The 26,038-nt window shown below is 42.4% G+C and overlaps 2 protein-coding genes across 2 annotated transcripts in view; one reads left to right on the forward strand and one right to left on the reverse strand.

The window, feature by feature from the left end:
• Positions 1-26,038, reverse strand: part of sash1b (SAM and SH3 domain containing 1b) — a 155,425-nt gene that overhangs the window by 98,559 nt on the left and 30,828 nt on the right. The gene's annotated exons all lie outside the window — the stretch shown is intronic.
• On the forward strand, positions 13,375-19,728 carry LOC133462695 (E3 ubiquitin-protein ligase TRIM35-like). The gene is made up of 2 exons (XM_061744077.1): positions 13,375-13,886; positions 15,542-19,728. Exons 1-2 carry the CDS (start codon positions 13,546-13,548, stop codon positions 16,578-16,580), a joined length of 1,380 nt encoding a protein of 459 aa, XP_061600061.1. The 5' UTR covers positions 13,375-13,545; the 3' UTR covers positions 16,581-19,728.

A 26,038-nucleotide genomic window follows, 5' to 3' on the forward strand; every position in this document is an offset into this window, starting at 1 on the left:
TGGCCCTGCCACCGCTTATAAGCTTCAATATGTTTATTCATCCTAAGATAGTTTGTGCATCATGTTTAAATCAGAATTAATCATATGAAAAATGGCTCAAAATATCAGCCAAAAACACTTAGAGGAAGAAAAACATTTAGATCCGCTGCCTGACGTCAAAGTTCCAACATTAGAAGACGTTTTCTGTGTTTACCAGCATTTATCTGGGTGTTTGAAACGAGCAGAGCTGGTAGAGGAGCCAAAAATTGTACTCAAGTAAAAGTACTGTTACTTCAGAATAATATGACTCAAGTAGAAGTAAAAAGTAGTCATCCAAATAATTACTTGAGTAAAAGTAAAAAAGTACTTGGTGAAAAAACTACTCAAGTACTGAGTAACTGTTGAGTAACGTCTGATTTATTTTTTTAACACAACCATTCAAACAGACAAAAGTACAAAATAATCCTCTTCAGGCAAATTAAATCAATAAAATAAATTAAATAAATTAAAATTAATAAAAAATAGCTTAAATTAAAATAATCTTAAAGTAAATTCAAGTAGTTTAATAAATAATAAAATAAATAAAATAATAACAGAATAAAAAAATTAATTAAGCACAAGTAGCACAAAATTTCAATCCTTTGTACTTTTCTTTTTTAACCAGGCAGAACTAGAACAAACATGAACTCATAGAAACTCTGTGTGTGTTTGAGTCTGTGTAAATGTGACAAAACATGCAAAAACAAACATTTTTCCCAAAGAATCACCCAGTGATGTCATGAGATTGACGCGTACGTGGATAAAAGGGATAAAAGAAAAGTAACAGCTCAACGTAGCCTAATGTAGCGGAGGAAGAGGAACAGTTTCTTCTTCACAAATCTACTCAAGTAAAAGTAAAAAGTATAGTGATTCAAAAACTACTCCTAAAAGTACAACATTTCCCAAAACTTACTCAAGCAAATGTAATGGAGTAAATGTAACTCGGTACTACCACCTCTGGAAGCGACTCGGCTCTTTCTGGAGAAAGGAGCTCAGCTGCTTCAGCTCCGCCCACCTAACCTTTTCATGTGACCCCAGTGATCGGACCTCAACGCGTCCTGATTCTGTCCCGTTCACACGGGTGATCAGATCGGCCGGGACGCGCCGGCGTCACGTCTGAGCGGCCCTGACTCCTCCTGACTCCTGACTCCGCCGGCCCCGTGGCCAGAGGTGCTGGTGCCGCGGCGGCGGCGGCGCTGGCCTCATTGTGTCACCAGGGATCCAGGTGAAGGCCGAGCCCAGCAGACACGAGGCCGGGTCTCACGTCACGCGTCTCTCACGCGGGGGAGTCTGCAGCCGAGCTGGCGGCCCGCCGGCCCGAGGTCGTGAAGCCCGGGCTCCATATGGCGGCGTGCTGACGCCCCCCCCACGGGTGATACTGAGATAATGACCATGTGTCCATGCAGAAGAATCTAGGCTGGTTACAGCATAGACATAAATACGTAGACGCCCCATGGAGCTGCTGCGATACGTCAACGTCGCCGCCATATTGGATGTTCAAGACTGTAAACTAATACAAGTAAATGGACTTATTTTCATAAAGCGCCTTTCTACAAAGAAATGTACGTTTTACGTCTCATTTATTCATTCACACACGCACTAATATACTTGGGAAACAGTTAGGCACCAAATATAATATATTTAATTTTATCAGATGGCAAAAATACGAACTTTATTGATCCCACATAGGAGTAATTCATGTTATATCAGCTATAGAGAACAAGGTAGTGCCGAAAAACAATATATATCCCCCCCAAACAACAATTTTCACCTGTTTCAAGTAGATTTTCACTTGAAATAAGTAGAAAAATCTGCCAGTGGAATTGAAAAGATTTTTTTGCTTGTAATAAGAAGATAAATCTTGTCCCACTGGCAGATTTTTCTACTCATTTCAAGTGAAAATTTACTTGAAACAGGTGAAAATTGTCAAATAAGTTATTTTTCTGGTGTTATTTTTCTGGTGATGAGTCTAAATGTTGAAATAGCAGTAAAACCACATTCATTGATGAAATGACATAAGGGATGGAAAGGAGGGATGGCAGTTTTACAGGGGGGATGATTTGGACCGTTTTTATTTCAGGGGGGATGCCATCCCCTCATCCCCCCTCAACTCCAGTACTGGTTATAATCCTCAGTGATTAAGACCATGGAAGCAGAACAACCGATTAACACATTTTCAGAAAAATCTTTCAATTAATATTTATCAAAGTCAGCAACTGCCCCTACTGGCCACACAGAGAAGCAACAGGTCAAAGGTCAAAGAGCTGCACAGTTGCAGCAGAGTTGTTTCCATCATCCTACTGTCAGCCTGCAGGTTTTTACCATCTATGGTTTTTAATCTGAAATAGGAACAAATTCAGCTACAAGAGCGGCCTGGGGTTGATTTACACTTAATATTTGTAAGGGATAATGCCCAACGAGGTGTACATTATCATAAATATATGGACGAGGCGGGGGCGTGAACCGGTTTTGCCTCCACGAAGATCGAATCAAAGCGTCATAATCAATTCTGAATCTTAAGAATCGGAATCGAATCGATCCTTGACATTTGAATCGATCCCCAGCCCTGTTACAGTACAATAATCACATCAGAAAAGAGGTTCATACCAAGGATGAGAACAGGTTTGATACAGAGAACTGTTTTCTACAGAGCCGTGGTTGGCTGGAACTCTATACCAGTTCATATTTATCATGTACGTAGCAAAGATTGGTTTAAGTTTCAGTTGAAACAATATCTTTGAAAATTTAATGAATTATGATTTGACATTTGGAAAGGAATAGAATGAAGTTTGAATAGAATTACAGGTAGTGTAAACCCTTTCACAATAAAGGTGAAAAGTGGTCAAGAATTGTAAGATAAGGTCATTTCAGGCAGGTATTGTTTATGAAGGTGTTTTATTTGATTTCATTTCTATGTATTTATGTCTGAGAATGATGGTGATTTAGTTCTCCTCTTGTGACTAAGGGAGTTGTGTCTATTATTGTTTTGTTTGTCATGTATAATGTACATGTATAATTAGTGACAATATACATTGTTCCTAATTTGACACACATTTTATTATAATTTGATATATGTCTTTTGTTCATTGTTCTGGTTTAAATAGATAAAGACAGGAGGAAGCCTTAAAAATCTGTCAAGTTATGGATGAGAAACAGGGGTGGGATTAAATAAGTTTTCTTCTTCCCACTCCCTTTCGAGTGTTAATTAATTAATTTGAATATTGAACCTGCACGTCTACTGTTAAAGGTATTTGCTTAATGTTCTGCTGCACGCAGGTCACTTATGTTGTAAAAATGTTGTACCACTCGAAATAAATATGAACTGAACTGAACTGAATGTATGTCTGTTATGTATTAAGTGTTAATTTGTGTGTTGTGTGCATGTCGGACCCTGGAAGACTAGCTAATGCTGTTGCTAATGCTAATGGGGATCCTCAATAAACCAAACAAATCAAACAAGTTTGTTATCTAAATAACTCTGAAATTAACTTTTGTTTGGTGTATTTAGTCACACCTGAGCCTGGAAGGTTTTCAGATAAATATAAAATGTCAGGAAGAATAGCTAATGCTGTTGCTAATGCTAATGGTAGGGTGGCCGAGACCCGCCATTGCTGAAAATTAAAGAAACGCTGCAAATATAAATAAACGCTGCTGCAAATAAAAAAAAAAAACGACGCCAATAAAAAAGCCACAATGGAAGTGAATTACCGGGGACTATTTTTGCTGATGCACCGGTGTTTTTTACGTGAGAGGAGAAGAAGAAGACGAAGAGGACGTAAGTGAAAAGGAAGAAATAAGAAGAGCGAGGAATAAGAAGAACAACGAACGAGAAAATAAGTGAAAAGGTTAGTGTTCAACGTCGCTACGTGTAATTTTTAATGTGCAACATCGGTGCATCGGCAAAAATAGTCCCCGGTAATTCACCGTTGTGAATTACCGTTGTGGCTTTTTTATTTGCGTTGTTTTTTTAATTTTATTTGCAGCAGGGTTTCTTTTATTTGCAGCAGCATTTCTTTTTGTTTGCAGCGTTTATTTTATTTGCAGCAGCATTTCTTTTTGTTTGCAGCGTTTATTTTATTTGCAGCGGCGTTTCTTTATATTTGCAGCGTTTCTTTTATTTGCAGCAGCGTTTCTTTATATTTGCAGCGTTTCTTTTATTTGCAGCGGCGTTTCTTTTTGTTTGCAGCGTTTATTTTATTTGCAGCGGCGTTTCTTTATATTTGCAGCGTTTCTTTTATTTGCAGCAGCGTTTCTTTTTGTTTGCAGCGTTTATTTTATTTGCAGCGGGGTTTCTTTTATTTGCAGCAGCGTTTCTTTTTGTTTGCAGCGTTTCTTTTATTTGCAGCGGCGTTTCTTTATATTTGCAGTGTTTCTTTTATTTGCAGCAGGGTTTCTTTATATTTGCAGCGTTTCTTTTATTTGCAGCGGGGTTTCTTTATATTTGCAGCGTTTCTTTTATTTGCAGCGGGGTTTCTTTATATTTGCAGCGTTTCTTTTATTTGCAGCGGGGTTTCTTTATATTTGCAGCGTTTCTTTTATTTGCAGCGGGGTTTATTTTATTTGCAGCGGGGTTTCTTTATATTTGCAGCGGGGTTTATTTTATTTGCAGCGGGGTTTCTTTATATTTGCAGCATTTCTTTTATTTGCAGCGGGGTTTCTTTATATTTGCAGCGTTTCTTTTATTTGCAGCGGGGTTTCTTTTATTTGCAGCGGGGTTTCTTTATATTTGCAGCGTTTCTTTTATTTGCAGCAGGGTTTCTTTATATTTGCAGCGGCGTTTCTTTATATTTGTAGTGTTCCTTTTATTTGCAGCGGGGTTTCTTTATATATGCAGCGTTTCTTTTATTTGCAGCGGCGTTTCTTTTTGTTTGCAGCGTTTATTTTATTTGCAGCAGGGTTTCTTTATATTTGCAGCGTTTCTTTTATTTGCAGCGGGGTTTCTTTATATTTGCAGCGTTTCTTTTATTTGCAGCGGGGTTTCTTTATATTTGCAACGGGGTTTATTTTATTTGCAGCGGGGTTTCTTTATATTTGCAGCGGGGTTTATTTTATTTGCAGCGGGGTTTCTTTATATTTGCAGCATTTCTTTTATTTGCAGCGGGGTTTCTTTATATTTGCAGCGTTTCTTTTATTTGCAGCGGGGTTTCTTTATATTTGCAGCGTTTCTTTTATTTGCAGCAGGGTTTCTTTATATTTGCAGCGGCGTTTCTTTATATTTGTAGTGTTCCTTTTATTTGCAGCGGGGTTTCTTTATATATGCAGCGTTTCTTTTTGTTTGCAGCGTTTATTTTATTTGCTAAGCGTTTATTTTATTTGCAGCGGCGGTTGTTTCTGTTTGCAGCGTTACTTTTATTTTCAGCAATGGCGAGTCTCGGCCACCGTATAATGGGGATTCTCAATAAACCAAACAAACCAAGCAGCGGCGCCGTCGCACGGCGGCGGTGCAGGAATCAAACCAACGCTGTGCACCTGAAAAACGGCAGCAATCCTGACTGAGACTCTGGATTTTGTGAAGTTTTTGCAGCAAAGTGTATTTATAGCCTTTATGACCCATTTATGATCCCAATTACCTCCGAGGGGCGTATTTAATCCCGCCGCCGCCGTCCACCACTAATAAGAGGTCAGGCGGAGGTTAGGATGGATTTAACCCGCTTTGACGGATCCGGCCTCAAATTTGAAACGTTTTACTGTAAGAGGTTACGGTTCTAACGTTTTCACATCCCCCCACCACCACCGTCAGCGGAGCGCCGACCCCCGCGGCGCCGTCCTGCAGGACTCGGACCGCCGGCAGCAGAAGCACTCAGAGATTCTGTTGGTGCTTCAAGATGCTCGGCTGCCTCCTCCTCCTCAGGACCAACTCAGCGGAGCATAAACAAACGGCCGGCGGCGCACACGAGCAGGGACGCTGCTCATCGCCGGTTCCACCACATCCTCCACCGCAGATCAAGGTCAGGCCTCTCAGAGAGGATTCTGGGGGGGGAACCGTGACTCCTGCAACCCCGGGATGTCGATCTGCCACCGATATTCACTTCTGCTCAAACTGTCAGCTCCTTTAAATCAGGCCTGAAAACATCACTGGTTACTGAAGCGTAGTCTTAAATTAAATACTTACCTGCTGGACTCTACTGCCCTTACTCTTTAACAACCTGTGCTTTTTATTATTTTACCTCTTTTCTTATCTTTTTATTTTGTTTTATTTGTTATTAGTTATTTCTTAAATTAAATACTTATGATTTTTGAAAACCGTGCCAAGTTATGGATAAGCCCTGAATGCAGGTTTTGTGACGTAGAATTGTCAAATTGGTTTAATTCACTGCACGAATCGGCACAGATTACTTTTGTAATCCTGTATTTGACCCGGTCTGCATATAAACACTATTGGGTGAATGTACGTAGATATATCTATAGATATAGAGCAGATGGAGTTAGTAAAGAGATAGTATGGTGTAAATAAGTATATTTATATGAATATTTACTGTAATGTGTGTACAAATATATAGAAATACTCAACTATGTGTATGTATGTATAGGTAAGTGTGTGAGTATAATTATAGTATAGTTAGTTATTATAAATACTTGTTAATAAATGATCAGTGAATGGGGGTAGGATTAAATAAGTTTACACTTCTTCCTACTCCTTTTTGCACAAGTAAATTAAGTGTTAAGGTATGAAATTCTTTGTTGTTTTTTTTGTTTGCTTTGTTTTGTTTTCTTATCTTTTCTTTTAATTGTTGTCTTTTACATGTACAAAAAAACAATTAAATAAAAATCAAATCAAGTCTTTGTAAGTTTTGACCGTATAGAAACGTAATTCTTGCCATTGTAAGAATGAGATGAACCTGCAGGATCTACTGCCCTTAGTTTGTAACAACTTGTACTGTCTTTGGGTCAAGGAAGGAGGAAGAGAAGAAGGGAGGAAAGAAGGAAGAATGAAAAGAAGGAAAGAAAGAAGTAAGGAAGGAAGGAAGGAAGGAAGCGAGAAAACAAGGAAGGAAGGAAGGAAGGAAGGAAGGAAGGAAGCGAGAAAACAAGGAAGGAAGGAAGGAAGGAAGGAAGGAAGGAAGGAAGGAAGGAAGCGAGAAAACAAGGAAGGAAGGAAGGAAGGAAGGAAGGAAGGAAGCGAGAAAACAAGGAAGGAAGGAAGGAAGGAAGGAAGGAAGGAAGGAAGCGAGAAAACAAGGAAGGAAGGAAGGAAGGAAGGAAGGAAGGAAGGAAGGAAGGAAGGAAGGAAGCGAGAAAACAAGGAAGGAAGGAAGGAAGGAAGGAAGGAAGGAAGGAAGGAAGGAAGGAAGGAAGGAAGGGAGAAAAGAGGAAGGGAGAAGGAAGGAAGGAAGGAAGGAAAGAGGAAGAAAGGAAGGAAGGAAGAAAGGAAGGAAGAAAACAAGGAAGGAAGGAAGGAAGGAAGGAAGGAAGGAAGGAAGGGAGAAAAGAGGAAGGGAGAAGGAAGGAAGGAAGGAAGGAAGGAAGGAAGGAAGGAAGGAAAGAGGAAGAAAGGAAGGAAGGGAGAAAAGAGGAAGGAAGGGATAAGGAAGGAGAGAGCAGGAGGAAAGAAGGAAGGAAGGAAGGAAGGAAGGAAGGAAGGAAGGAAGGAAGGAAGGAAGGGAGAAAAGAGGAAGGAAGGAAGGAAGGAAGGAAGGAAGGAAGGAAGGAAGGGAGAACAGAGGAAGGGAGAAGGAAGGAAGGAAGGAAGGAAGGAAGGAAGGGAGAACAGAGGAAGGGAGAAGGAAGGAAGGAAGGAAGGAAGGAAGGAAGGAAGGAAGGAAGGAAGGAAGGAAGGAAGGAAGGAAGGAAGGAAGGAAGGAAGGAAGGAAGGAAGGAAGGAAGGAAGGGAGAAAAGAGGAAGGGAGAAGGAAGGAAGGAAGGAAGGAAAGAGGAAGAAAGGAAGGAAGGAAGAAAGGAAGGAAGAAAACAAGGAAGGAAGGAAGGAAGGAAGGAAGGAAGGAAGGAAGGGAGAAAAGAGGAAGGGAGAAGGAAGGAAGGAAGGAAGGAAGGAAGGAAGGAAGGAAGGAAAGAGGAAGAAAGGAAGGAAGGGAGAAAAGAGGAAGGAAGGGATAAGGAAGGAGAGAGCAGGAGGAAAGAAGGAAGGAAGGAAGGAAGGAAGGAAGGAAGGAAGGAAGGAAGGAAGGAAGGAAGGGAGAAAAGAGGAAGGAAGGAAGGAAGGAAGGAAGGAAGGAAGGAAGGAAGGAAGGAAGGGAGAACAGAGGAAGGGAGAAGGAAGGAAGGAAGGAAGGAAGGAAGGAAGGGAGAACAGAGGAAGGGAGAAGGAAGGAAGGAAGGAAGGAAGGAAGGAAGGAAGGAAGGAAGGAAGGAAGGAAGGAAGGAAGGAAGGAAGGAAGGAAGGAAGGAAGGAAGGAAGGAAGGAAGGAAGGAAGGAAGGAAGGGAGAAGGAAGGAGAGAGCAGGAGGAAAGAAGGAACAGGGGAATTAGGTCATTTTGACCCAAACACAGTACAAGGGTTAACAACTTGTGTTTTTATTATTTTACTTCTTTTCTTATAATTTAATTTAATTGTATTTGTGATTTACTGTTTAATTGTGTCTTGCTGCTTTTAATGTTGCTGTAAAGCACTTTGAATGACCTTGTGTTGAATCGTGCTACACAAATCAACTTGCCTTCTCCGTCTGGGCTTGGCGAGCAGGAAGCAGAGCGGTCGTCCGCCAATCAGAGCAGGCGTTTGATTCCCGGCTTCTTTCTCCGGTCCACATGTGGACGCGTCCTCGGGGGCGAGAGGCTGAACCTTTGACCCCGATGTGCTCATCAGCGCATGTGTGTGTGGAATAAAAGCTCTGCGAGGGCGAGGGGGGATGTGCACGGCCACGACTCAATCTGAGCTGCAACTTTCAAACCAAGACAGAAAAGAAGCCGAATGACGACGTCGTTGAAGACGTGTGATCAGCTGGACTGAAGCGAGCCGGTAATTTATGATTCGTTTGGGGTTTTAAATGTTTTAAAAAGACAAAACAACGCCAGAAGGAATTGACAAATCAAACAGCAATGATTAAATCGCCCCAGTTAAAACTCCTCCTGCTCCTGCACACCGGATCATCAGCAAGTCGTTGTAATGTAAATAAATACTCATTCAGATTACAGATTACTTTTGTAATACAGTATTTGACCCGGTCTTTGTACGTTTTTACTGCATAGAAACGTAATTCTTGGCATTGTAAGAATGAGAGATGTGTACTGTACCTACTGCACTCTACTGCCCTTACTTTTTAACAACTTGTGCTTTTTATTATTTTACCTCTTTTCCTATCATTTTATTTCATTTTATTTTTTATTTACTGTTCAATTGTGTCCTGCCGCTTTTAATGTTGATGTAAAGCACTTGGAATTATCTTGTGTTGAATTGTACTATACCAGGGGTCGGCAACCCAAAATGTTTTAGAGCCATCTTGGACCAAAAACACAACAAACAAATATGTCTGGAGCCGCAAAAAATGAAAAGTCTTGTATAAACCTTAGAATGAAGACAACACATGCTGCATGTTTCTATATTAGTTATAACTGGGGGAAGATTTTTTTTTCATTATGCACTTTGAGAAAAAAGTCGAAATGTTGAGAAAAAAGTCGAAATGTTGAGAAAAAAGTCGAAATGTCGAGATTAAAAAGGAAAGGAAAAAGAAGAAAAGAGAAAAAAAGGAAAAAAAGAAGAAAAAGGAAAAAATAAAAAAAAAAGGAGAAGAAAAAAAAGTCGAAATGTTGAGAAAAAAGTCAAAATTTCGAGAAAAAAGTCAAAATTTCGAGAAAAAAGTCGAAATGTTGAGATTAAAAAGGAAAGGAAAAAGAAGAAGAAAAGGGAAAAAAGGGAAAAAAGAAAAAAAGGATAAAAAGAAGAAAAAAAGGAAAAATAGAAGAAAAAAAAGAAGAAAGAAAGAAAAAAAAAGGTCAAACATTTCTGAAAAAGCTCCAGGGAGCCACTAGGGCGGCGCTAAAGAGCACCATGCGGCTCTGGAGCCGCGGGTTGCAGACCCCTGTGTTATACAAATAAACTTGCCTTGCCTTGAGTCCATCGGCGCGTTTGAGATTTTAAAAGACAAAACAACGTCAGAAGGAATTCACAAATCGAACAGCAACGATTAAATCGACCCAGTTAAAATTCCTCCTGCTCCTGCACACCGTATCATCGTCCAAGTCGTTTATGAAATGTAAATAAATCCTACTTCACCCCTCGGTCATGGACCGGTCATGTCCTCCCCCGGTCGGCATGGCGACGGCCTGCAGATCAGCTGTATAGCAGCACTGTGTTGGCAGCGGCGGCCGACGGGGATTAACCCAAGCAAGCATGTTTGGCTCACTCGAGCGCCAAGCAGCGTGGATCTATTCCACCATAATACATCTCATTTAACGTTCCAGTGAGCCACTTGGCACAAACACCAGAGGACGATTGTAGCTCCAGGTCTCCAACGGCTCGTAGGAGCTCATTAACTACTTCCTGTTATGTTCTGCTCGGAGATGAGGAGTTATTATTATTATTTTATTTAACCCTCGTGCTGTCTTAGGGTCAAGGAAGGAGGAAAGGAAGGAAGGAAGGAAGGAAGGAAGGAAGGAAGGAAGGAAGGAAGGAAGGAAGGAAGGAAGGAAGGAAGGAAGGAAGGAAGGGAAGAAGGAAGGAAGGAAGGAAGGAAGGGAGGGAAGAAGGAAGGAAGGAAGGAAGGAAGGAAGGGAGGGAAGAAGGAAAGAAGGAAAGGAAGAAGGAAGGGAGAAAAGAAGGAAGGAAGACAGGAAAGAAGGAAGGAAGGAAGGAAGGAAGGAAGGAAGGAAGGAAGGAAGGAAGGAAGGAAGGAAGGAAGGAAGGAAGGAAGGAAGGAAGGAAAGAAGGGAGGAAAGAAGGAAGGAAGGGAGGAAAGAAGGAAGGAAGGAAAGAAGGGAGGAAAGAAGGAAGGAAGGGAGAAAAGAAGGAAGGGAGAAAAGAAGGAAGGAAGGAAGGAAGGAATGAATGAATGAATGAATGAATGAATGAAGGAAGGAAGGAAGGAAGGAATGAAGGAAGGAAGGAAGGAAGGAAGGAAGGAAGGGAGAAAAGAAGGAAGGAAGGAAAGAAGGGAGGAAAGAAGGAAGGGAGGAAAGAAGGGAGGAAAGAAGGAAGGAAGGAAAGAAGGGAGGAAGGAAGGAAGGAAGGAAGGAAGGAAGGGAGGAAAGAAGGAAGGAAGGGAGAAAAGAAGGAAGGGAGAAAAGAAGGAAGGAAGGAAGGAAGAAGGAATGAAGGAAGGAAGGAAGGAAGGAAGGAAGGAAGGGAGAAAAGAAGGAAGGAAGGAAAGAAGGGAGGAAAGAAGGAAGGAAGGAAAGAAGGAATGAATGAATGAATGAATGAAGGAAGGAAGGAAGGAAGGAAGGAATGAATGAATGAATGAATGAATGAAGGAAGGAAGGAAGGAAGGAAGGAAGGAAGGAAGGAAGGGAGAAAAGAAGGAAGGAAGGAAAGAAGGGAGGAAAGAAGGAAGGAAGGAAGGAAGGAAGGAAGGAAGGAAGGAAGGAAGGAAGGAAGGAAGGAAAGAAGGGAGGAAAGAAGGAAGGAAGGGAGGAAAGAAGGAAGGAAGGAAAGAAGGGAGGAAAGAAGGAAGGAAGGGAGAAAAGAAGGAAGGAAGGAAGGAAGGAATGAATGAATGAAGGAAGGAAGGAAGGAATGAAGGAAGGAAGGAAGGAAGGAAGGAAGGAAGGAAGGGAGAAAAGAGGAAGGAAGGAAGGAAGGAAGGAAGGAAGGAAGGAAGGTAGAAAAGAGGAAGGGAGAAGGAAGGAAGGAAGGAAGGAAGGGAGAAACGAGGAAGGAAAGAAGGAAGGGAGAACAGAGGAAGGGAGAAGGAAGGAAGGAAGGAAGGAAGGAAGGAAGGAAGGAAGGAAGAATGAAAAGAAGGAAAGAAAATAAGGAAGGAAGGGAGAACAGAGGAAGGGAGAAAAGAAGGAAGGAAGGAAGGAAGGAAGGGAGAAAAGAAGGAAGGAAGGAAAGAAGGGAGGAAAGAAGGAAGGAAGGAAAGAAGGGAGGAAGGAAGGAAGGAAGGAAGGAAGGAAGGAAGGAAGGAAGGAAGGAAGGAAGGAAGGAAGGAAGGAAGGAAGGAAGGAAGGAAGGAAGGAAGGAAGGAACAGGAGAATTCGGTAATTTTGACCCAAAGACAGTACAAGGTTAACCTTTATTTAACCAGGAAGTCCCTCCTTTGAGATTCAAATCTCTTTTTCGAGGGAGACCTGTCCAAGATATCACACCATTACAGAGTTACAAAAATGATTTAAAGGGAGACCAAATCATTAAACTGTAATGTGTTCTGGAGATTGTTCCATGACCAGGGCGCAAAATAGGAGAAAGCTGCTCTACCAAGTTCTGTTAAATCCTTGGTACCTGGTAGAGCAGAATCTAGTGGAACAAAGATTATAACAGCTGTTGGAGCGTGATAGATTACACAGATATGAAGGAAGTTTACTCAGTACGGCTTTGTACATAAAAACATACCAATGCTGCTTCCTCCTTAGGCTTAATGAAGACCAGGAAACCAAATCATAAAGTACAGAGATGTGTCTGGGACAATGAGTTGGATATAAAACGTAAAGTATTGTGACACACAGAGTCTGTAACTGCTAAACTAAGACAGGCCCTATTTCGATAATAAAAACCCAGCCTTACTTTTAGTTTTTTCATTAGGTTCTCAATATGCACTCTAAAAGAGAGACTATCATCCACCCAAAAACCCAAGTATTTGAAGGATGATACTCTTTCAATTGAGTCCTCTCCTAAGGTATGAATGCCTAACTTTATCTGAGATCTGGGAGCGAGTTAGAAAAGATCATATATTTAGTTTTCTTAGCGTTAAGAACCAACTTTAGATCATATATTTTTTTTATTTTATTTATTACTGAGGTCTATCCTTACTAACTTACTAACTTATTTATTTCTATTTATTAGGAACCCTGCCCTTGGTTTTACCTCTATTTATTGTTCTTTACCTTGTGGGCAATTTTTACTTTTATCCTGTTCAGAGAGCATCGTGAGTCCCTGCCATGTCAAACCTGTTCTCTGTATTTGTCCTGTGTCAAATTAATGACTGTAAAGATTGTGTATGAGATGCTTCTTCCATCTACTGCAAAACAAATCTACCTACGGGTTCTAATAAAGTCAACGTGAACTTGAAGTTGATTTGTCTATTTACTGTACAGTGAGCTAAAATAACCAGAGTCAACTTCCCTGTCTGGCATGTTCGGACTTGGCCAATAAACACGATTCTGATTCTAAAGTGAGATAAAACACACCCAGTTTGCATGAAGCTCCGTCCGATCTAAGTCAACCAGGAAAACCAGTCGGTCCTGATTCCTGACCGACGACGCCGTCAGACATCACAAATCCTGTCGCTGCCGAACAACGTAGCCGCGGTCGGACCGCCGGGACCGCTGGACCGCCGGGATCCCTGAGACTGCTGGGATATTGGCGTCCTCACACTCATCCTGCTTCAACCTCCTCATCTGAATCAGCCTGATCTGAAGAAGCTGCAGCTCAGAAGTGAAAGTAAATGACAGTCTGATCCGTCTCCCGGAGAGAACATGGCCTCCAGGTCGGAGGACGACCTCTCGTGTCCCATCTGCGTTGAGGTTTTCAGAGACCCGGTCGTCCTGTCCTGCAGCCACAGCTTCTGCCGGGCCTGCCTGCAGTCGTGGTGGGCGCAGCAGGAAACCCGGCCATGCCCGTGCTGCAAGAGGAGGTCGTCCAAGACCGACCCCCCTCGCAACCTGGCCCTGAAGAACCTGTGCGAGGCCTTTCTGCAGGACGAGGAGCGGCGGGCGGCGGCGGGGCCCGAGCACATGTGCAGCCTGCACGCAGAGAAGTTCAAGATCTTCTGCCTGGATCACCGGGAGCCGGTCTGCATGGTCTGCCGGGACGCCAGGTCGGATTGATTATTATAAAATATTTACAATTGCTGCATTGGCTCCCCGTGTGCTTCAGGATCGATTTTAAGGTTCTCTTATTAGTAGTGCTGTCAGGCGATTAAAAAAATGAATCTAATTAATTACAGGATTTATAATGAATTAATCTAATTAATCGCATTTTAATCTCATATCTGCTAAAGGTCCCCAAATAAAGAATTTGAATTCTAGGACATTGCAAAATTGCAGTGCATGACTAATCAATTGAATAACCTAAGAAGAGAAGATTTGAAATCCAAGATTTGAAAGTGTTTCATAAATGAAATTCAAAAGAAAAAGCTCAAGCACGTCAGCAAACCAATTAGGCCAGGTGCATTATTCAAAAATGCAATACAAATACAGTTAAATAAATAAAAATTCTGAAATAAAATAAGGCTGAGTCTCAAATAGGCACTTAAGCAGACTCTCAATTCAAAATTAAAACTAAAGCTGACTCAATACAGCAATTCAAGTACTAGTAGCTGTAACGTTTACAGTGGAATTTGTCCGGACATGTTTAGCGTTTAAATGATAATTCAGGCTGGAGCAGCTCCGCTGATAGGAACATTCTTTTTTACAAAATGTAGGTCACCGCGTTCTTGTTAATAGTCCCGTCTTCTTTCTTTTTATACATAAACTTGCCGTTCAAAGGCCGTAGCAAAGATTTGCTGAGTCTCCCCTGAGTCGTCCAGGTCTGTCACTGCTTTGTTAGTTTGACTAGCAGCAGGTGGGAAGTAGTGGCCTACTGGTCCCTCAATGGGCCAAATTTAAAATGCTCGCACATTTTGCCACTCATAATTAATTGCATTCATTTTCATAACGCGTTAATTAGCAGTGTAATGAATTAATCAATCTAATTAACGCGCCAAACTTACAGCCCTAGGCCCCGTTTACACGTAGCAAAAACGGTGGCGTTTTCATGCGTTGTGGCCGTTCGTTTACACGAAAACGAAGCGCAAATTCACCAAAAACCATCATTTCTGAAAACTCCGGCCAAAGTGGAGATTAGCAAAAACTCAGTTTTCACGTTTGCTTGTAAACGGAGGGAAACAGAGATTTGGGCTTCAGAACGTCACATTATGCGACAGAAACGTCACCAGCGTCATGAGTGCGACCTGTGTTTACAATTTGTTTGGCCACCGTCAATATTTTCTTGTATTTTATCTGTTTTATATTCTAACGTCACACTTAAAAGTAACTCCACTTCTCTGTCACTCCAAACGAAAGACTCTCGTTCCGTCTTGGAAGTAACTGGCAGTCAAGGCTGATTTATGGTTCCGCGTTACACCAACGCAGAGCGTACGGTGTAGGCTACGCGGCGACGTGCACCGTACGTAGGCTACACCGTCGATTTAACGCAGAACCATATTATTCAGGCTTCACACGTGTCATTTGTTGACGTTTTTTTCCAGATTTCTGATTGGCTAGCATGACTTTATCTTCTCGTTACACTGCCCCCTGCAGGTTTGGCTGCTCATAGCACCTTAACAGATATTTATGCGGGTTCGTGTAAACAAGGATATTTTTCAAAACGTAGAGGGGGAAATATCCGTTTTTGTAAATACAAATGAGTAAAATGTATGTAAAGCGCTTTGTGATTAACAAATAAAGTTTTATTTGATTTGATTTGATCCAGGACTCACAGCAACCACCGGTTCAGACCCATCAACGAGGCGGCCCAGGACCTCCGCCTGGAGCTGCATAAGGGCCTGAGGCCCCTCCGGGAGAAGCTGGGGCTCCTCCAGCGGGCCAGGGGGGGCTGCCACCACACGGCCGACTTCCTCCGGGTCCAGGCCCGGGAGACCGGGGAGCAGATCCGGCAGGAGTTTCAGAAGCTCCACCGGTTCCTGGACCGGGAGGAGGAGGCCAGGATGGCGGCGCTGAAGGAGGAGGAAGAGCAGAAGAGCCGGCTGCTGAGGGAGAAGGTGGACGTTCTGACCCGGGACCTGGACGCTCTTTCAGACACGATCAGGGCGACGGAGACGGAGATGAGAGCCGGAGACGTCTCGCTGCTGCTCAACCACGAGGCGGTGACCCGGAGGGTCCAGCAGGGCCCGGCTCTGCAGGACCCGGAGCCGGTTCCAGGGGCTTTGATAGATGTGGCCAAACATCTGGGCAACCTGACCTTCAACATCTGGAGTAAGGTGAAGCACATGGTGCGCTACAGTCCCGTGATCCTGGATCCGAATACGGCCGACCCGGAGCTGGCGGTGTCTGACGACCTGCTGAGCGTGACGTCCGGGGCGATCCGATGGTTGCCTAGCAACCCGGAGAGGACCCGGTTCCCCTGCACCGTCCTGGGCTCCCAGGGGTTCGAGTCCGGGACCCCAACCTGGGCCGTGGACGTCGGACGCAACACCTACTGGGAGCTGGGAATGCTGGGTAACGACCCGGCGGAGCCGCAGCTGTGGAGGATCTCCCTCATGGACGGTAGATTCACGGCGTTGGCCGGATCGGGCCTGGAGCAGGACCTGGAGGGGAAGGCGCCCCGGAGGATCAAGGTCCATCTGGACTTCGACAAGGGGAAGCTGTCGTTCCTGGACCTCGAAACAAAGACGGTCGTGCACACCTTCACGCACACGTTCACGGGCATGCTGTTTCCTTACGTTTACACTCAGAGCTCAGACCCGCTGAAGATCCTGCCAGTCAAGGTTTCTGTGAAGACGCAGAGTTAAGGTGGGCATACACTGTGCGATATTTTAAATCGTTTGATTCAGCCCCATCTCAAACTGCACGACTAGATCACTGAGTTCAAAAGTTCACAGCCCACGATTTATGGTCTCACACTGTACGACCCGATGCTCGGATGCGACCCGTCTGCTCACACTATACGATCATAATCCTCCCGTCGGACCTCTGTTACTGGAACTCGAGGCCGGTTTTGGGGCAGGGGTGGGCTGTGTCCACCCAAACGTGCGTCCTGCCCACCTGATCAAAGGTTATGGGGATCCTTTATTTTTTTTATAATTTTATTTTTTTATATATATATATAAAAAAAAATCACAAAATATCTGTACTGTTTCTGATTGGGTGGGCACTGCGCATCATTTTTAGACACAACAATGAACGCATACCGCAAAAGTTGTGTGACCCGACGTCCCAGCAAAATGAGCACAACAGAGAAGTGTTCAGAACAGGACACAGAGCACACTGAAGGCTGATTTATGGTTCCGCGTTACACCAACGCAGAGCCTACGGCGTAGGGTAAGTGGCGACGCACACCGTACGGTGCGGGTCGCCACGTACCCTACGCGTTGGTGTAACGCGGAACCATAAATCAGGCTTTAGCAATTTGTGCCATTCTGTGTGGCGATAAATGAAAAAAGATTAGAAAACGCCGTGATTGGGAAAGGAATTGGCTGGGCAGACGTGGGAAATGCGGTCTTTTTTTCTGCTATTAAAACATGATTTGTAATGTGAATTTGCAACGCTTCTTCCAGCTCTCGACGAAGGCGGACGCTTTTTCTGCTCCTCTCCCTTATCTATCTGCCCTGCTACTGCTTTTGTTTGTCTCGTCTTCAGAGTCTCTTCTTTTCACTCCTCCGAAACTATACAATCATGGAATTGATTAACTGGTCTCTCAGCACAATTGACCACATTTTTGCGACAAGAAGACATGGGGGTAAGGGAGCCCTCTTGCCCCGAAGGGAAATTTTTTGCTGGATACACAATGGATTCCTACAAATACTGGAAACCTTTGTGCTTGGCGATTCTGTCTGTCGAGGACGTTGAAGATGCCTTCATAATTGGATTTATGATAGCAGGATTTCTCTTGATTATCCTCTTGATAGGAGGAGGGGGATTCCTGGTCTACCGAAAAACGCGCAAGTCGTCGACAGCTGTTTTGGCTCTTTCAGAGCTGCCGGATGTGGCTGAAGGGTCAAGCAAGGCGACCAATGCTCAGACTTTAACGTTTAGCGACTTTGGGGGAGCAAAGTCGTAAGCTGGATGCGATTCTCGAACAGAATCGCAGGCCGGCGGCGATCTTTGAGCTCATTGGCAGGATGGATAAGACCTTGGAGAAGTTGGAAGCTCGGCTTGGCGGAAATTGATCACAAATTCGTCTGATTGGTGTCGCCATTGATGAACCAGAGACTGAAGGCAGACGGAAAATTACTGAGGCTGCCTGTTTTTGCAATATAATTGTTGATTCTATAATCTGGTCTTGACAGGGCAGTTTTTGGCCGATCGCTATGGTCACAATCTTCCTGGTGGAATGTAAACAAGGTGACTCTGCCCCCACTAATCCCTCCCCCTCTCCCCCGAACATCTGTGGATCCCTGTTTTCAGAACTGTACCGAGCCGCCTGATAACATCAAGGACATTGGCTGAGAGCAGCTCTGGGCAAAGTTCACAGACTCATCGCTACACACACACTTACTGATAAACACACCTCCCTCAACTCAACGCCTTCCTCGGCTCCCCCCTCTTATCAGCCCCCCCCCCCAACAGTCTCCGGGTTTCGAGCGCCACAAAGTCGCGGCCCTCACTTGGATGTACTGTGTCGGTGTAAAACTAGATGTAAGAACTTTTTGTTGTAGTTAGATTGTAATCCACAGGGACCTTGGACCATGGAAGCAGAACAACAGATTAACAAACTTGAAGAAAAATATATTTCAATTCATATTTTGCAAAGTCAGCAACTGCCCCTACTGGCCACACAGAGAAGCAACAGATAAAATGTCAGAGAGCTGCACAGTTGCAGCAGTGTTGTTTACATCATCCTATTGTCAGCCTGGCAGGTTTTTACCCAACTATCGCTTTTAATCTGAAATGGGAGCAAATTCTGACAGATAAATCAGTTTTTGCGACATGGTGGGCCTTCAACGTACTCCTCAGATACGAAGTGCTGTGTGCAATGCACGGTTGAACGAACACATTACCAGTGGAGCTGGTTGGGCCCCCTAGTGGTCAAGGGGCCCTAAGCAGCCGCTTAGTTTCGCTTATGCCTCTCAGCGTTTCAGTTCCAGATTAAAATGTTGGGACATTTGTTTGGCTGATTTGTGAATGTGAATCCAGGAAATATTCTTTTGGGTGACGATCTAACAGTAACTCTTGATGATTGATGATGATGATTGATCATGTGACTGGTGAGGGGATCGTGGTTGCAAAAAATCCTGTAAATACTGGTGACTGATGTGTGATAAAAAAGACAAAAAAAACACAAGGATGTTCATACCAAGGGTGAGAACAGGTTTGATACAGATAACTTTTTTTTTACAGAGCCATGGTTGGCTGGAACTTTATACCAGTTCATATTTCTCATGTACGTAGCAAAGATTGGTTTAAGATTCAGTTGAAACAATATCTTTGAAAATGTAATGAATTATGATTTCACATTTGGAAAGAAATAGAATGAAGTTTGAATAGAATTACAGGTAGTGTAAACCCTTTCACAATAAAAGGTGAAAAGTGGTCAAGAATTTTAAGATAAGGTCATTTCAGGCAGGTATTGTTTATGAAGGCGTTTTATTTGATTTCATTTCTGTGTATTTATGTCAGAGAATGATGGTGATTTATCCTCTGTGTTCTTTGTGACTAAGGGAGTTGTGTATATTATTGTTTTGTTTGTCATGTATAATGTACAGTATGTCTGTTATGTATTAAGTGTTAATTTGTGTGTTGTGTTTATGCTAATAGCTAATGCTGTTGCTAATGCTAATGGGGATCCTAAATAAAACAAACACACAAACAAGTTTGTTATCTAAATAACTCTGAAATTGACTTTTGTTTGGCGTATTTAGTCACACCTGAGCCAGGAAGGTTTTCAGATAAATATAAAATGTTTCTATGTATATTCATTAAACAAAAACACATAATAGCCTACAACCAATAGGCGACGTCTCTCGTGTTATTCTTGTCTTTTTTAGTTCCTTGGTGGTGAAAGTGGGTTTTATTCAGGTCAAAATGTTCTTCATGGGATTAGAGTCGAGCCTTTTTTAGTGTTTGATGTTTATCACCGGGATAAATTGAGAGTTCTGAGTATCTGGTAATCAGAGCTGCCATTATGCTTTAATTTTGAAAGAGTACCGTTTTTTTTTGTTATCCAGTTCCTGCAAAAACTAAAATAGATTTATTTAGTAACTTTAGTCTAAAAGCCACAAATCTTGAACCGTATTAAACCTGACAGCATGTCACATCAGGTCACGTTAGATGCTTCCCTCTTATATGTACGTACGTGTGATTCAAGCACAACTCTGATGAAGTCAGGACAATCAAGACAAAATGCAAAACACATGTCGGGATTTTTAGATTCACTCTGACTTTTATTTCTTTGGGGACGATATAAACCTAAGAGGTCACACGACAGTGTTTTCAACTTCTTTTAATTTGCCCATAAACCATTTCTACCATTTCAATCCAGACGTTCGTAAGGGAGGGGTGGGAGGGGGGGAGAAAGAAGAGGAAAGGACGTAACAAGGGCATTATTTCAAACAGGTGACATCATAAGGTCGTTTTAATGAGAACCAGGTACATAACGCAGTATTTATGACGGCCTGAACTCCTCATAGACGCAGGTTTCTCACAGTTACTTTGAGAAATGTTTAAAAACTGGAAGAAGGATAAACATAATGTGAGTTTCAGTGTGTAAATAGTAACGGTGCAGGTCTGGGCTGCACACCTGTGACCTATGAACCCTCAGGTAGCGCTGCATCACCAGCCGTTACTGATTAGTAGCTGATAGAACCACAAAGCAATCCTGCAAACCTGCAAACCTCCACGGTTACATCGGGATTGGTTCAAAGGCTCATGTGTTGTAGTACAGCAAAGATGTATTAATGAGAACAGTACTGGAGTTGAGGGGGGATGAGGGGGGATGAGGGGGGACGGCATCCCCCCCTGAAATAAAAATGGTCCAAATCATCCCCCCTGTAAAACTGCCATCCCTCCTTTCCATCCCTTATGTCATTTCATCAATGAATGTGGTTTTACTGCTATTTCAACATTTAGAGTCATCACCAGAAAAATAACACCAGAAAAATTACTTATTTGACAATTTTCACCTGTTTCAAGTACATTTTCACTTGAAATAAGTAGAAAAATCTGCCAGTGGGACAAGATTTATCTTCTTATTACAAGCAATAAAATCTTGTTCCACTGGCAGATTTTTCTACTTATTTCAAGTGAAAATCTACTTGAAACAGGTGAAAATTGTTTTTTCCTGTGATGAGTCTTGTTTTAAGTGTAATGAGATTTTTTTTTACTAAAATGAGACATTTTAACTAGAAATAAGACAAATATTCTTGTTAAGATTGTGAGTTTTTGCAGTGATCCATGTTACTTATCCTGTGAAGGACAGAGTCCTATTGATAAGTTCAGAAAAGTGTTTTTTATTGTTGTGTTTTGATGTATTTGATGTAAGCCCAGTGGATATTTAAAGCTTACAGAAGGCTGCATTTAACTGCTGCTATGTCATTCCTGCAGTATTTCTGCAGGTGTTTTGGTCACTGCTATTATTTGTAATATATTATATTATTTGTAATCAGCACAAATTATCTGTCCCCATATGATAAAATCCACCATCACCCCTGATTTATTTTACAACTCGAGTACTGATTGAGAAGATGCTCTTAGATACACGATTCAACGTTCTGATTTACAACGACTGTTGCTGAAAGACGAGGGAGTATTTGGGTATTTTACAGTTAATAAAAATAAACGACCGTCTACAAAGAAATAAAATCGGCAAATGCATTCTAGAAAACTAAAAAAATGTTGAAAACTGCTCTCTTTGTGGAATAACGATGGATTTGTAGAAGAAATATATTATCGGATATGGTGCGATTCATGGCAATTATTTATGCCTTCCTTTTTAGTAAATTAACATTTCGTTTTTTTGCATTGGAAACTTCTCTCAAGCCGCATGTGGCCCGCGGGCCGCACATTTGACACTCCTGCTTTAAGTAGTTTTGAAACCAGTACTTTTATACTTTTACTTGAGTAAAAAACTTGAGTTGATACTTCAACTTCTACAGGAGTATTTTTAAACTCTAGTATCTATACTTCTACCTGAGTAATGAATGTGAATACTGAAGACACCTCTGTCCCAGATATAATATATATAATACACGTCTAAAAGTTGAGGCAAGCATCAGTGTGACGGGGGTGATAATACACAAAAGTACTTCCGAACAACATTTGCTGCCGTCAAAACCTCGTCAGACGGAATCCCAACATCCCGCTGAAGGCTTCATGGATCCCTCTCTGCAACAAAGATCCTAGACACTCTCAGCCCTGAGGTTTATGATCTTCCCGACAGCACTTCTAAACCCTGAGACATGCAAACACACACGAGGAGATTAGACTTAAGCTCATAAACAGAAACACTCCTTTCACTAAGCCGCTCCAGCAAAAGTCTCCCGCCATCATGCGACTGTGAAAAGCGAGACAGGAGAAACATCTGCAGATCCACGGAGGAGCGAGTGTCAGCCGCCTCGTAAGGTTCTGGAGACGAGCGGAGAGGAAACAAAACCCGCCTTCCAGGCTGCCTCCCCGCGCCGTGGAGTTATAAAAAGTGACAATCAATATTTCACAACGGGGCATTACTCCGTGCGTGGATATGCATAGATGCACAGAGTGCAGCAATCTGGTTTGCCCTGATTCTTTCAGTTGATAACACAACACCGGGCCTTAATGGTTTCCGAGACGTCCTCCCCTGCAGCTTCCCGGGGAAAAACCCGCGGAGAAACTTGAGAGAGATGTGTGTGCTGCACGTGAACCGAGCCAATCTGCTTCCCCAGGAGGCGCCGCCGGATCGGCAGAAGCATTTTCAGGCGAAACAGGTTCCTACTCAGTCACCAGAATCTGCACAAATGTTGCCTCCCGATGTGCAAAGACTTGCAGGAGGTTTCCAGGTAGGAACGTGAGAGCAGCTCGGAGGCACTTTGATGCCAATGAGCTGGAAGAGCTTTAAAACTCAAAAAAAGTGCATAAAACTTTGAAACCACTAAATAACTAATGTCGCTCCAAATATCAGACACTAATACTGCAGAAAAGCCAATAAATGCAGTTACTTTGGTGGTTTTTAGAGACTGACTACGTTTACATGCTGTCAAAATTCGGGTTATTGCTAATGTTCCGGTTACTGAAACATTCAGAATATTCCGTTTACATGGTAATTAATCATTCGGGATATCTGGATCAAACCAGCGACGCACGGAGAACTGAGCTACGGCTGTGCGATTAATCGATTTTAAATCTAAATCGGATTTATTAATCAAGACGATGTTAAAAAAAGGAAAATCGGAAAAACGATTTTCCTTTTTTGCAGCTGGCTGCATTACAGACAGAGCTCGTCTAGTCATCTTTGTTTGGTCAAGAAAATTGTAAATGTTGTTACTTTACTAAACTCAAGGAGGATTTACAGTATCTTTCAATTGCACTTCATTCCCAATAGGGAAATTTGTTTGCTATTTTTCTTTAAAAATAAAGATAAAATATTTGAAACAATTTATTCCATTGTCTTTTGTAGTTTTACCAAAAAAATTTAAATCGAAATTGGAAATCGGGTTTTCAGAGAAAAAAATTGTGATTTTATTTTTGTCCAAAATCGCCCAGCCCTACATGACGCAATTACCGTCATATCTGCTTCTTCTTCCTATATCCAAATTCAAAACAAATGCTGCTTCACGCAACTTTTCTCTCACCTTCTTGTAAATCTTCTATCCCGGTACTTTCTACCGTCTACAAATGCAGAAATGTTCATATCCTTCATTACATTTATGAAGTGATTAGTCTCCTCCTGGTCTTGTGTTTCTCCGTGTTTATAAGAACTTCCTGGACTCAAAAGACCAGGATTCCTTGTGAACAGAGCATGAGCAGAAAACAGATTCCTGTTCCGTTTGATGGGGATATTCCGTTTGGCGTTTACATGACCCAATATTCAGGTTTAAAAGGAGTAACCCAGGGGTCATATTCAGATTTTTAAAAACCAGAATATGAGCAAATTCGGGTTATTCAAAGGGGTTATTGGTGTTTACATGGTTGTGCAAATTCAGGTTATTGCTAATATTTGGGTTTTAAAAGGGTTATTGATGCTGGAAACACAGTCACTCTCACAGTCGCGTGGCCCATTAAAATAAAAGTACATCCCTCAGAAGAAGAGATTACTTAGAGCCTCTTTCAGTGAGGAGGAGGATTAGACCCGGGATCAGCAGGTGATCTCATTTAAGAAAGACAAACCACCTGCCGGGTCTCAGATGCAAAGAACAGCAGCATCCGCGTCCCGACATTTAGGCAAAAACTGAACCGAAAACAAGAAAGACTGATGCACGGCGTCGGGGCTCAAAGCCTCACGTTCGCTTCTCAGTCTTCATTCTGAGACGAAAATGAAGCAAAATCAATACAGTTAACCCGACTGAGACAAAGAGGTGCATTTAACGGCGGAGCAGTCGTCTGTCATGATAAAGCAGCTCCAGTGGATGCTTTCATCTTACTGGCATGACGATCAGCAGAACCTATTTTAGTCCGTCTTAACTGCATCACTGATCCGTGTTTGGAATAAATAGACCGAAGGAGATATTTGTCTTTGTGACTTCTTTCTTTTTTTTTTCCTTTTATATTGAACTCCCAACCGCTTCTCCAAACAGTGTGAGGACGAAACCAGACTGTTTCTCAAGACGGGTACATTTTAAGTTAAATGTTTAAATGCTCTTCTTAGTGACTTGAATTATTGGATATTTTGGAGAAACCATGGTACTATGTTTACTCAACTGTTGGTTAGACAAGCTACGTCATATGTTCCATCCATCCATCCCTCCATCCATCCATCCACCTATTAATCCACCCAGTGTGCGAAATACCCATCCATATTCGGGGGGGGGTCCCTAACTCTTTTGTTTTTTGTTTTTTTAAACAGTGTGGCCCTATGCAATAAACCAATACAATCAGCCTACTATAGCCTATGACAAATACACCCACACTTTTAACCATTTCAGATGCACGTTGTTTTACTAACAGGAGGCAAAATTGTGCATTACGATGCAGAAAGTTATTTACAAATTAAATCCGATAATTAAAATAAATGAAAGACATTAATTGGCACCACACTAGTGCACTTAATGAATAAATACCAGGTATAAGACACTGGCGCACGACCAGTGCATTGCAGAAACGAATAAACAAATAAAATAGGCTAATGTATTTTTTTAGATAAATAAAAAAAAATACAATAAAAATGAATTGTGCATTTAAATAACAGTAATAACAACAGATGCCACTATTGGAGATGTGCAATCAGTGCACTTAAACAGATCCTCAGCCTGCACAATGATGACTGATTATTTAACATAATGTAACCATCCAGGAAATGATGTTTTAACATAGCTGCAGCTGTGTTAAAACATGTGAACACATTCACAAATTCCACTCATAACAGGTCATCACGCAAAATTAAAAAAAATATGATGGCTCTCAACAGGTGGGTTCACGCAGCTTACACATAAATCACACTCATAACAGGCCATAACGCAAAATGATAATAACAATAATTAAAAAAAAACATTAGCTCTCAGGTGGGTTCAGGCCATATTAAGCAGGCTGGCCTCTTACCTTAAAGGGGACATATTATGGCATTTAATGTATATTTTATATTTTTCTACATAAATCAGAAATCCAGCCTGTGGGTCCTGTCACTAGTTTTACCGCTTCTAACCCCTTTTTCTGTGCTCCATTTTTAGGGAAGGGGGGGGTATGATAATGAGGCTCTGTGCTGATTGGCTCCCTGAATGACGTGTAGCAGGGGAGGAGAATAAACCTCGCTCCGCCAGAGCAGCCCGAGCCTGTAAATTATCACAACACTGAATTTTCACAAATGGAAACTTTATTGTTAAAAAAATAAAATATGAGTTGTATATAAATAACGTTTATGCACTATTTCAGCCGGATCTGCCCGGCAGATGCTGAACACTGGCCCCGGAGCCACGCCGGGTGCCCGGCACACGGCTCCGGGCGCATCGCCCGTTACCGGTGATCAAACCGACAGATTTTGCTGAAAATCTCGGAGGGTGAAGCTGGTCCAGCCTGGGACGTACCCCAGAAATCCCTGCTCCCAAAGCGGCTGGGAACCTGGACAATTTAGACGGACGGACCGCGCTTTGGGAACGGGGAAGTAGGCTGGAGCAGCGCACATCAC

This window comes from Cololabis saira, chromosome 16 (assembly GCF_033807715.1).
Source record: "Cololabis saira isolate AMF1-May2022 chromosome 16, fColSai1.1, whole genome shotgun sequence".
NCBI classification, from domain to species: Eukaryota; Metazoa; Chordata; class Actinopteri; order Beloniformes; family Belonidae; genus Cololabis; species Cololabis saira.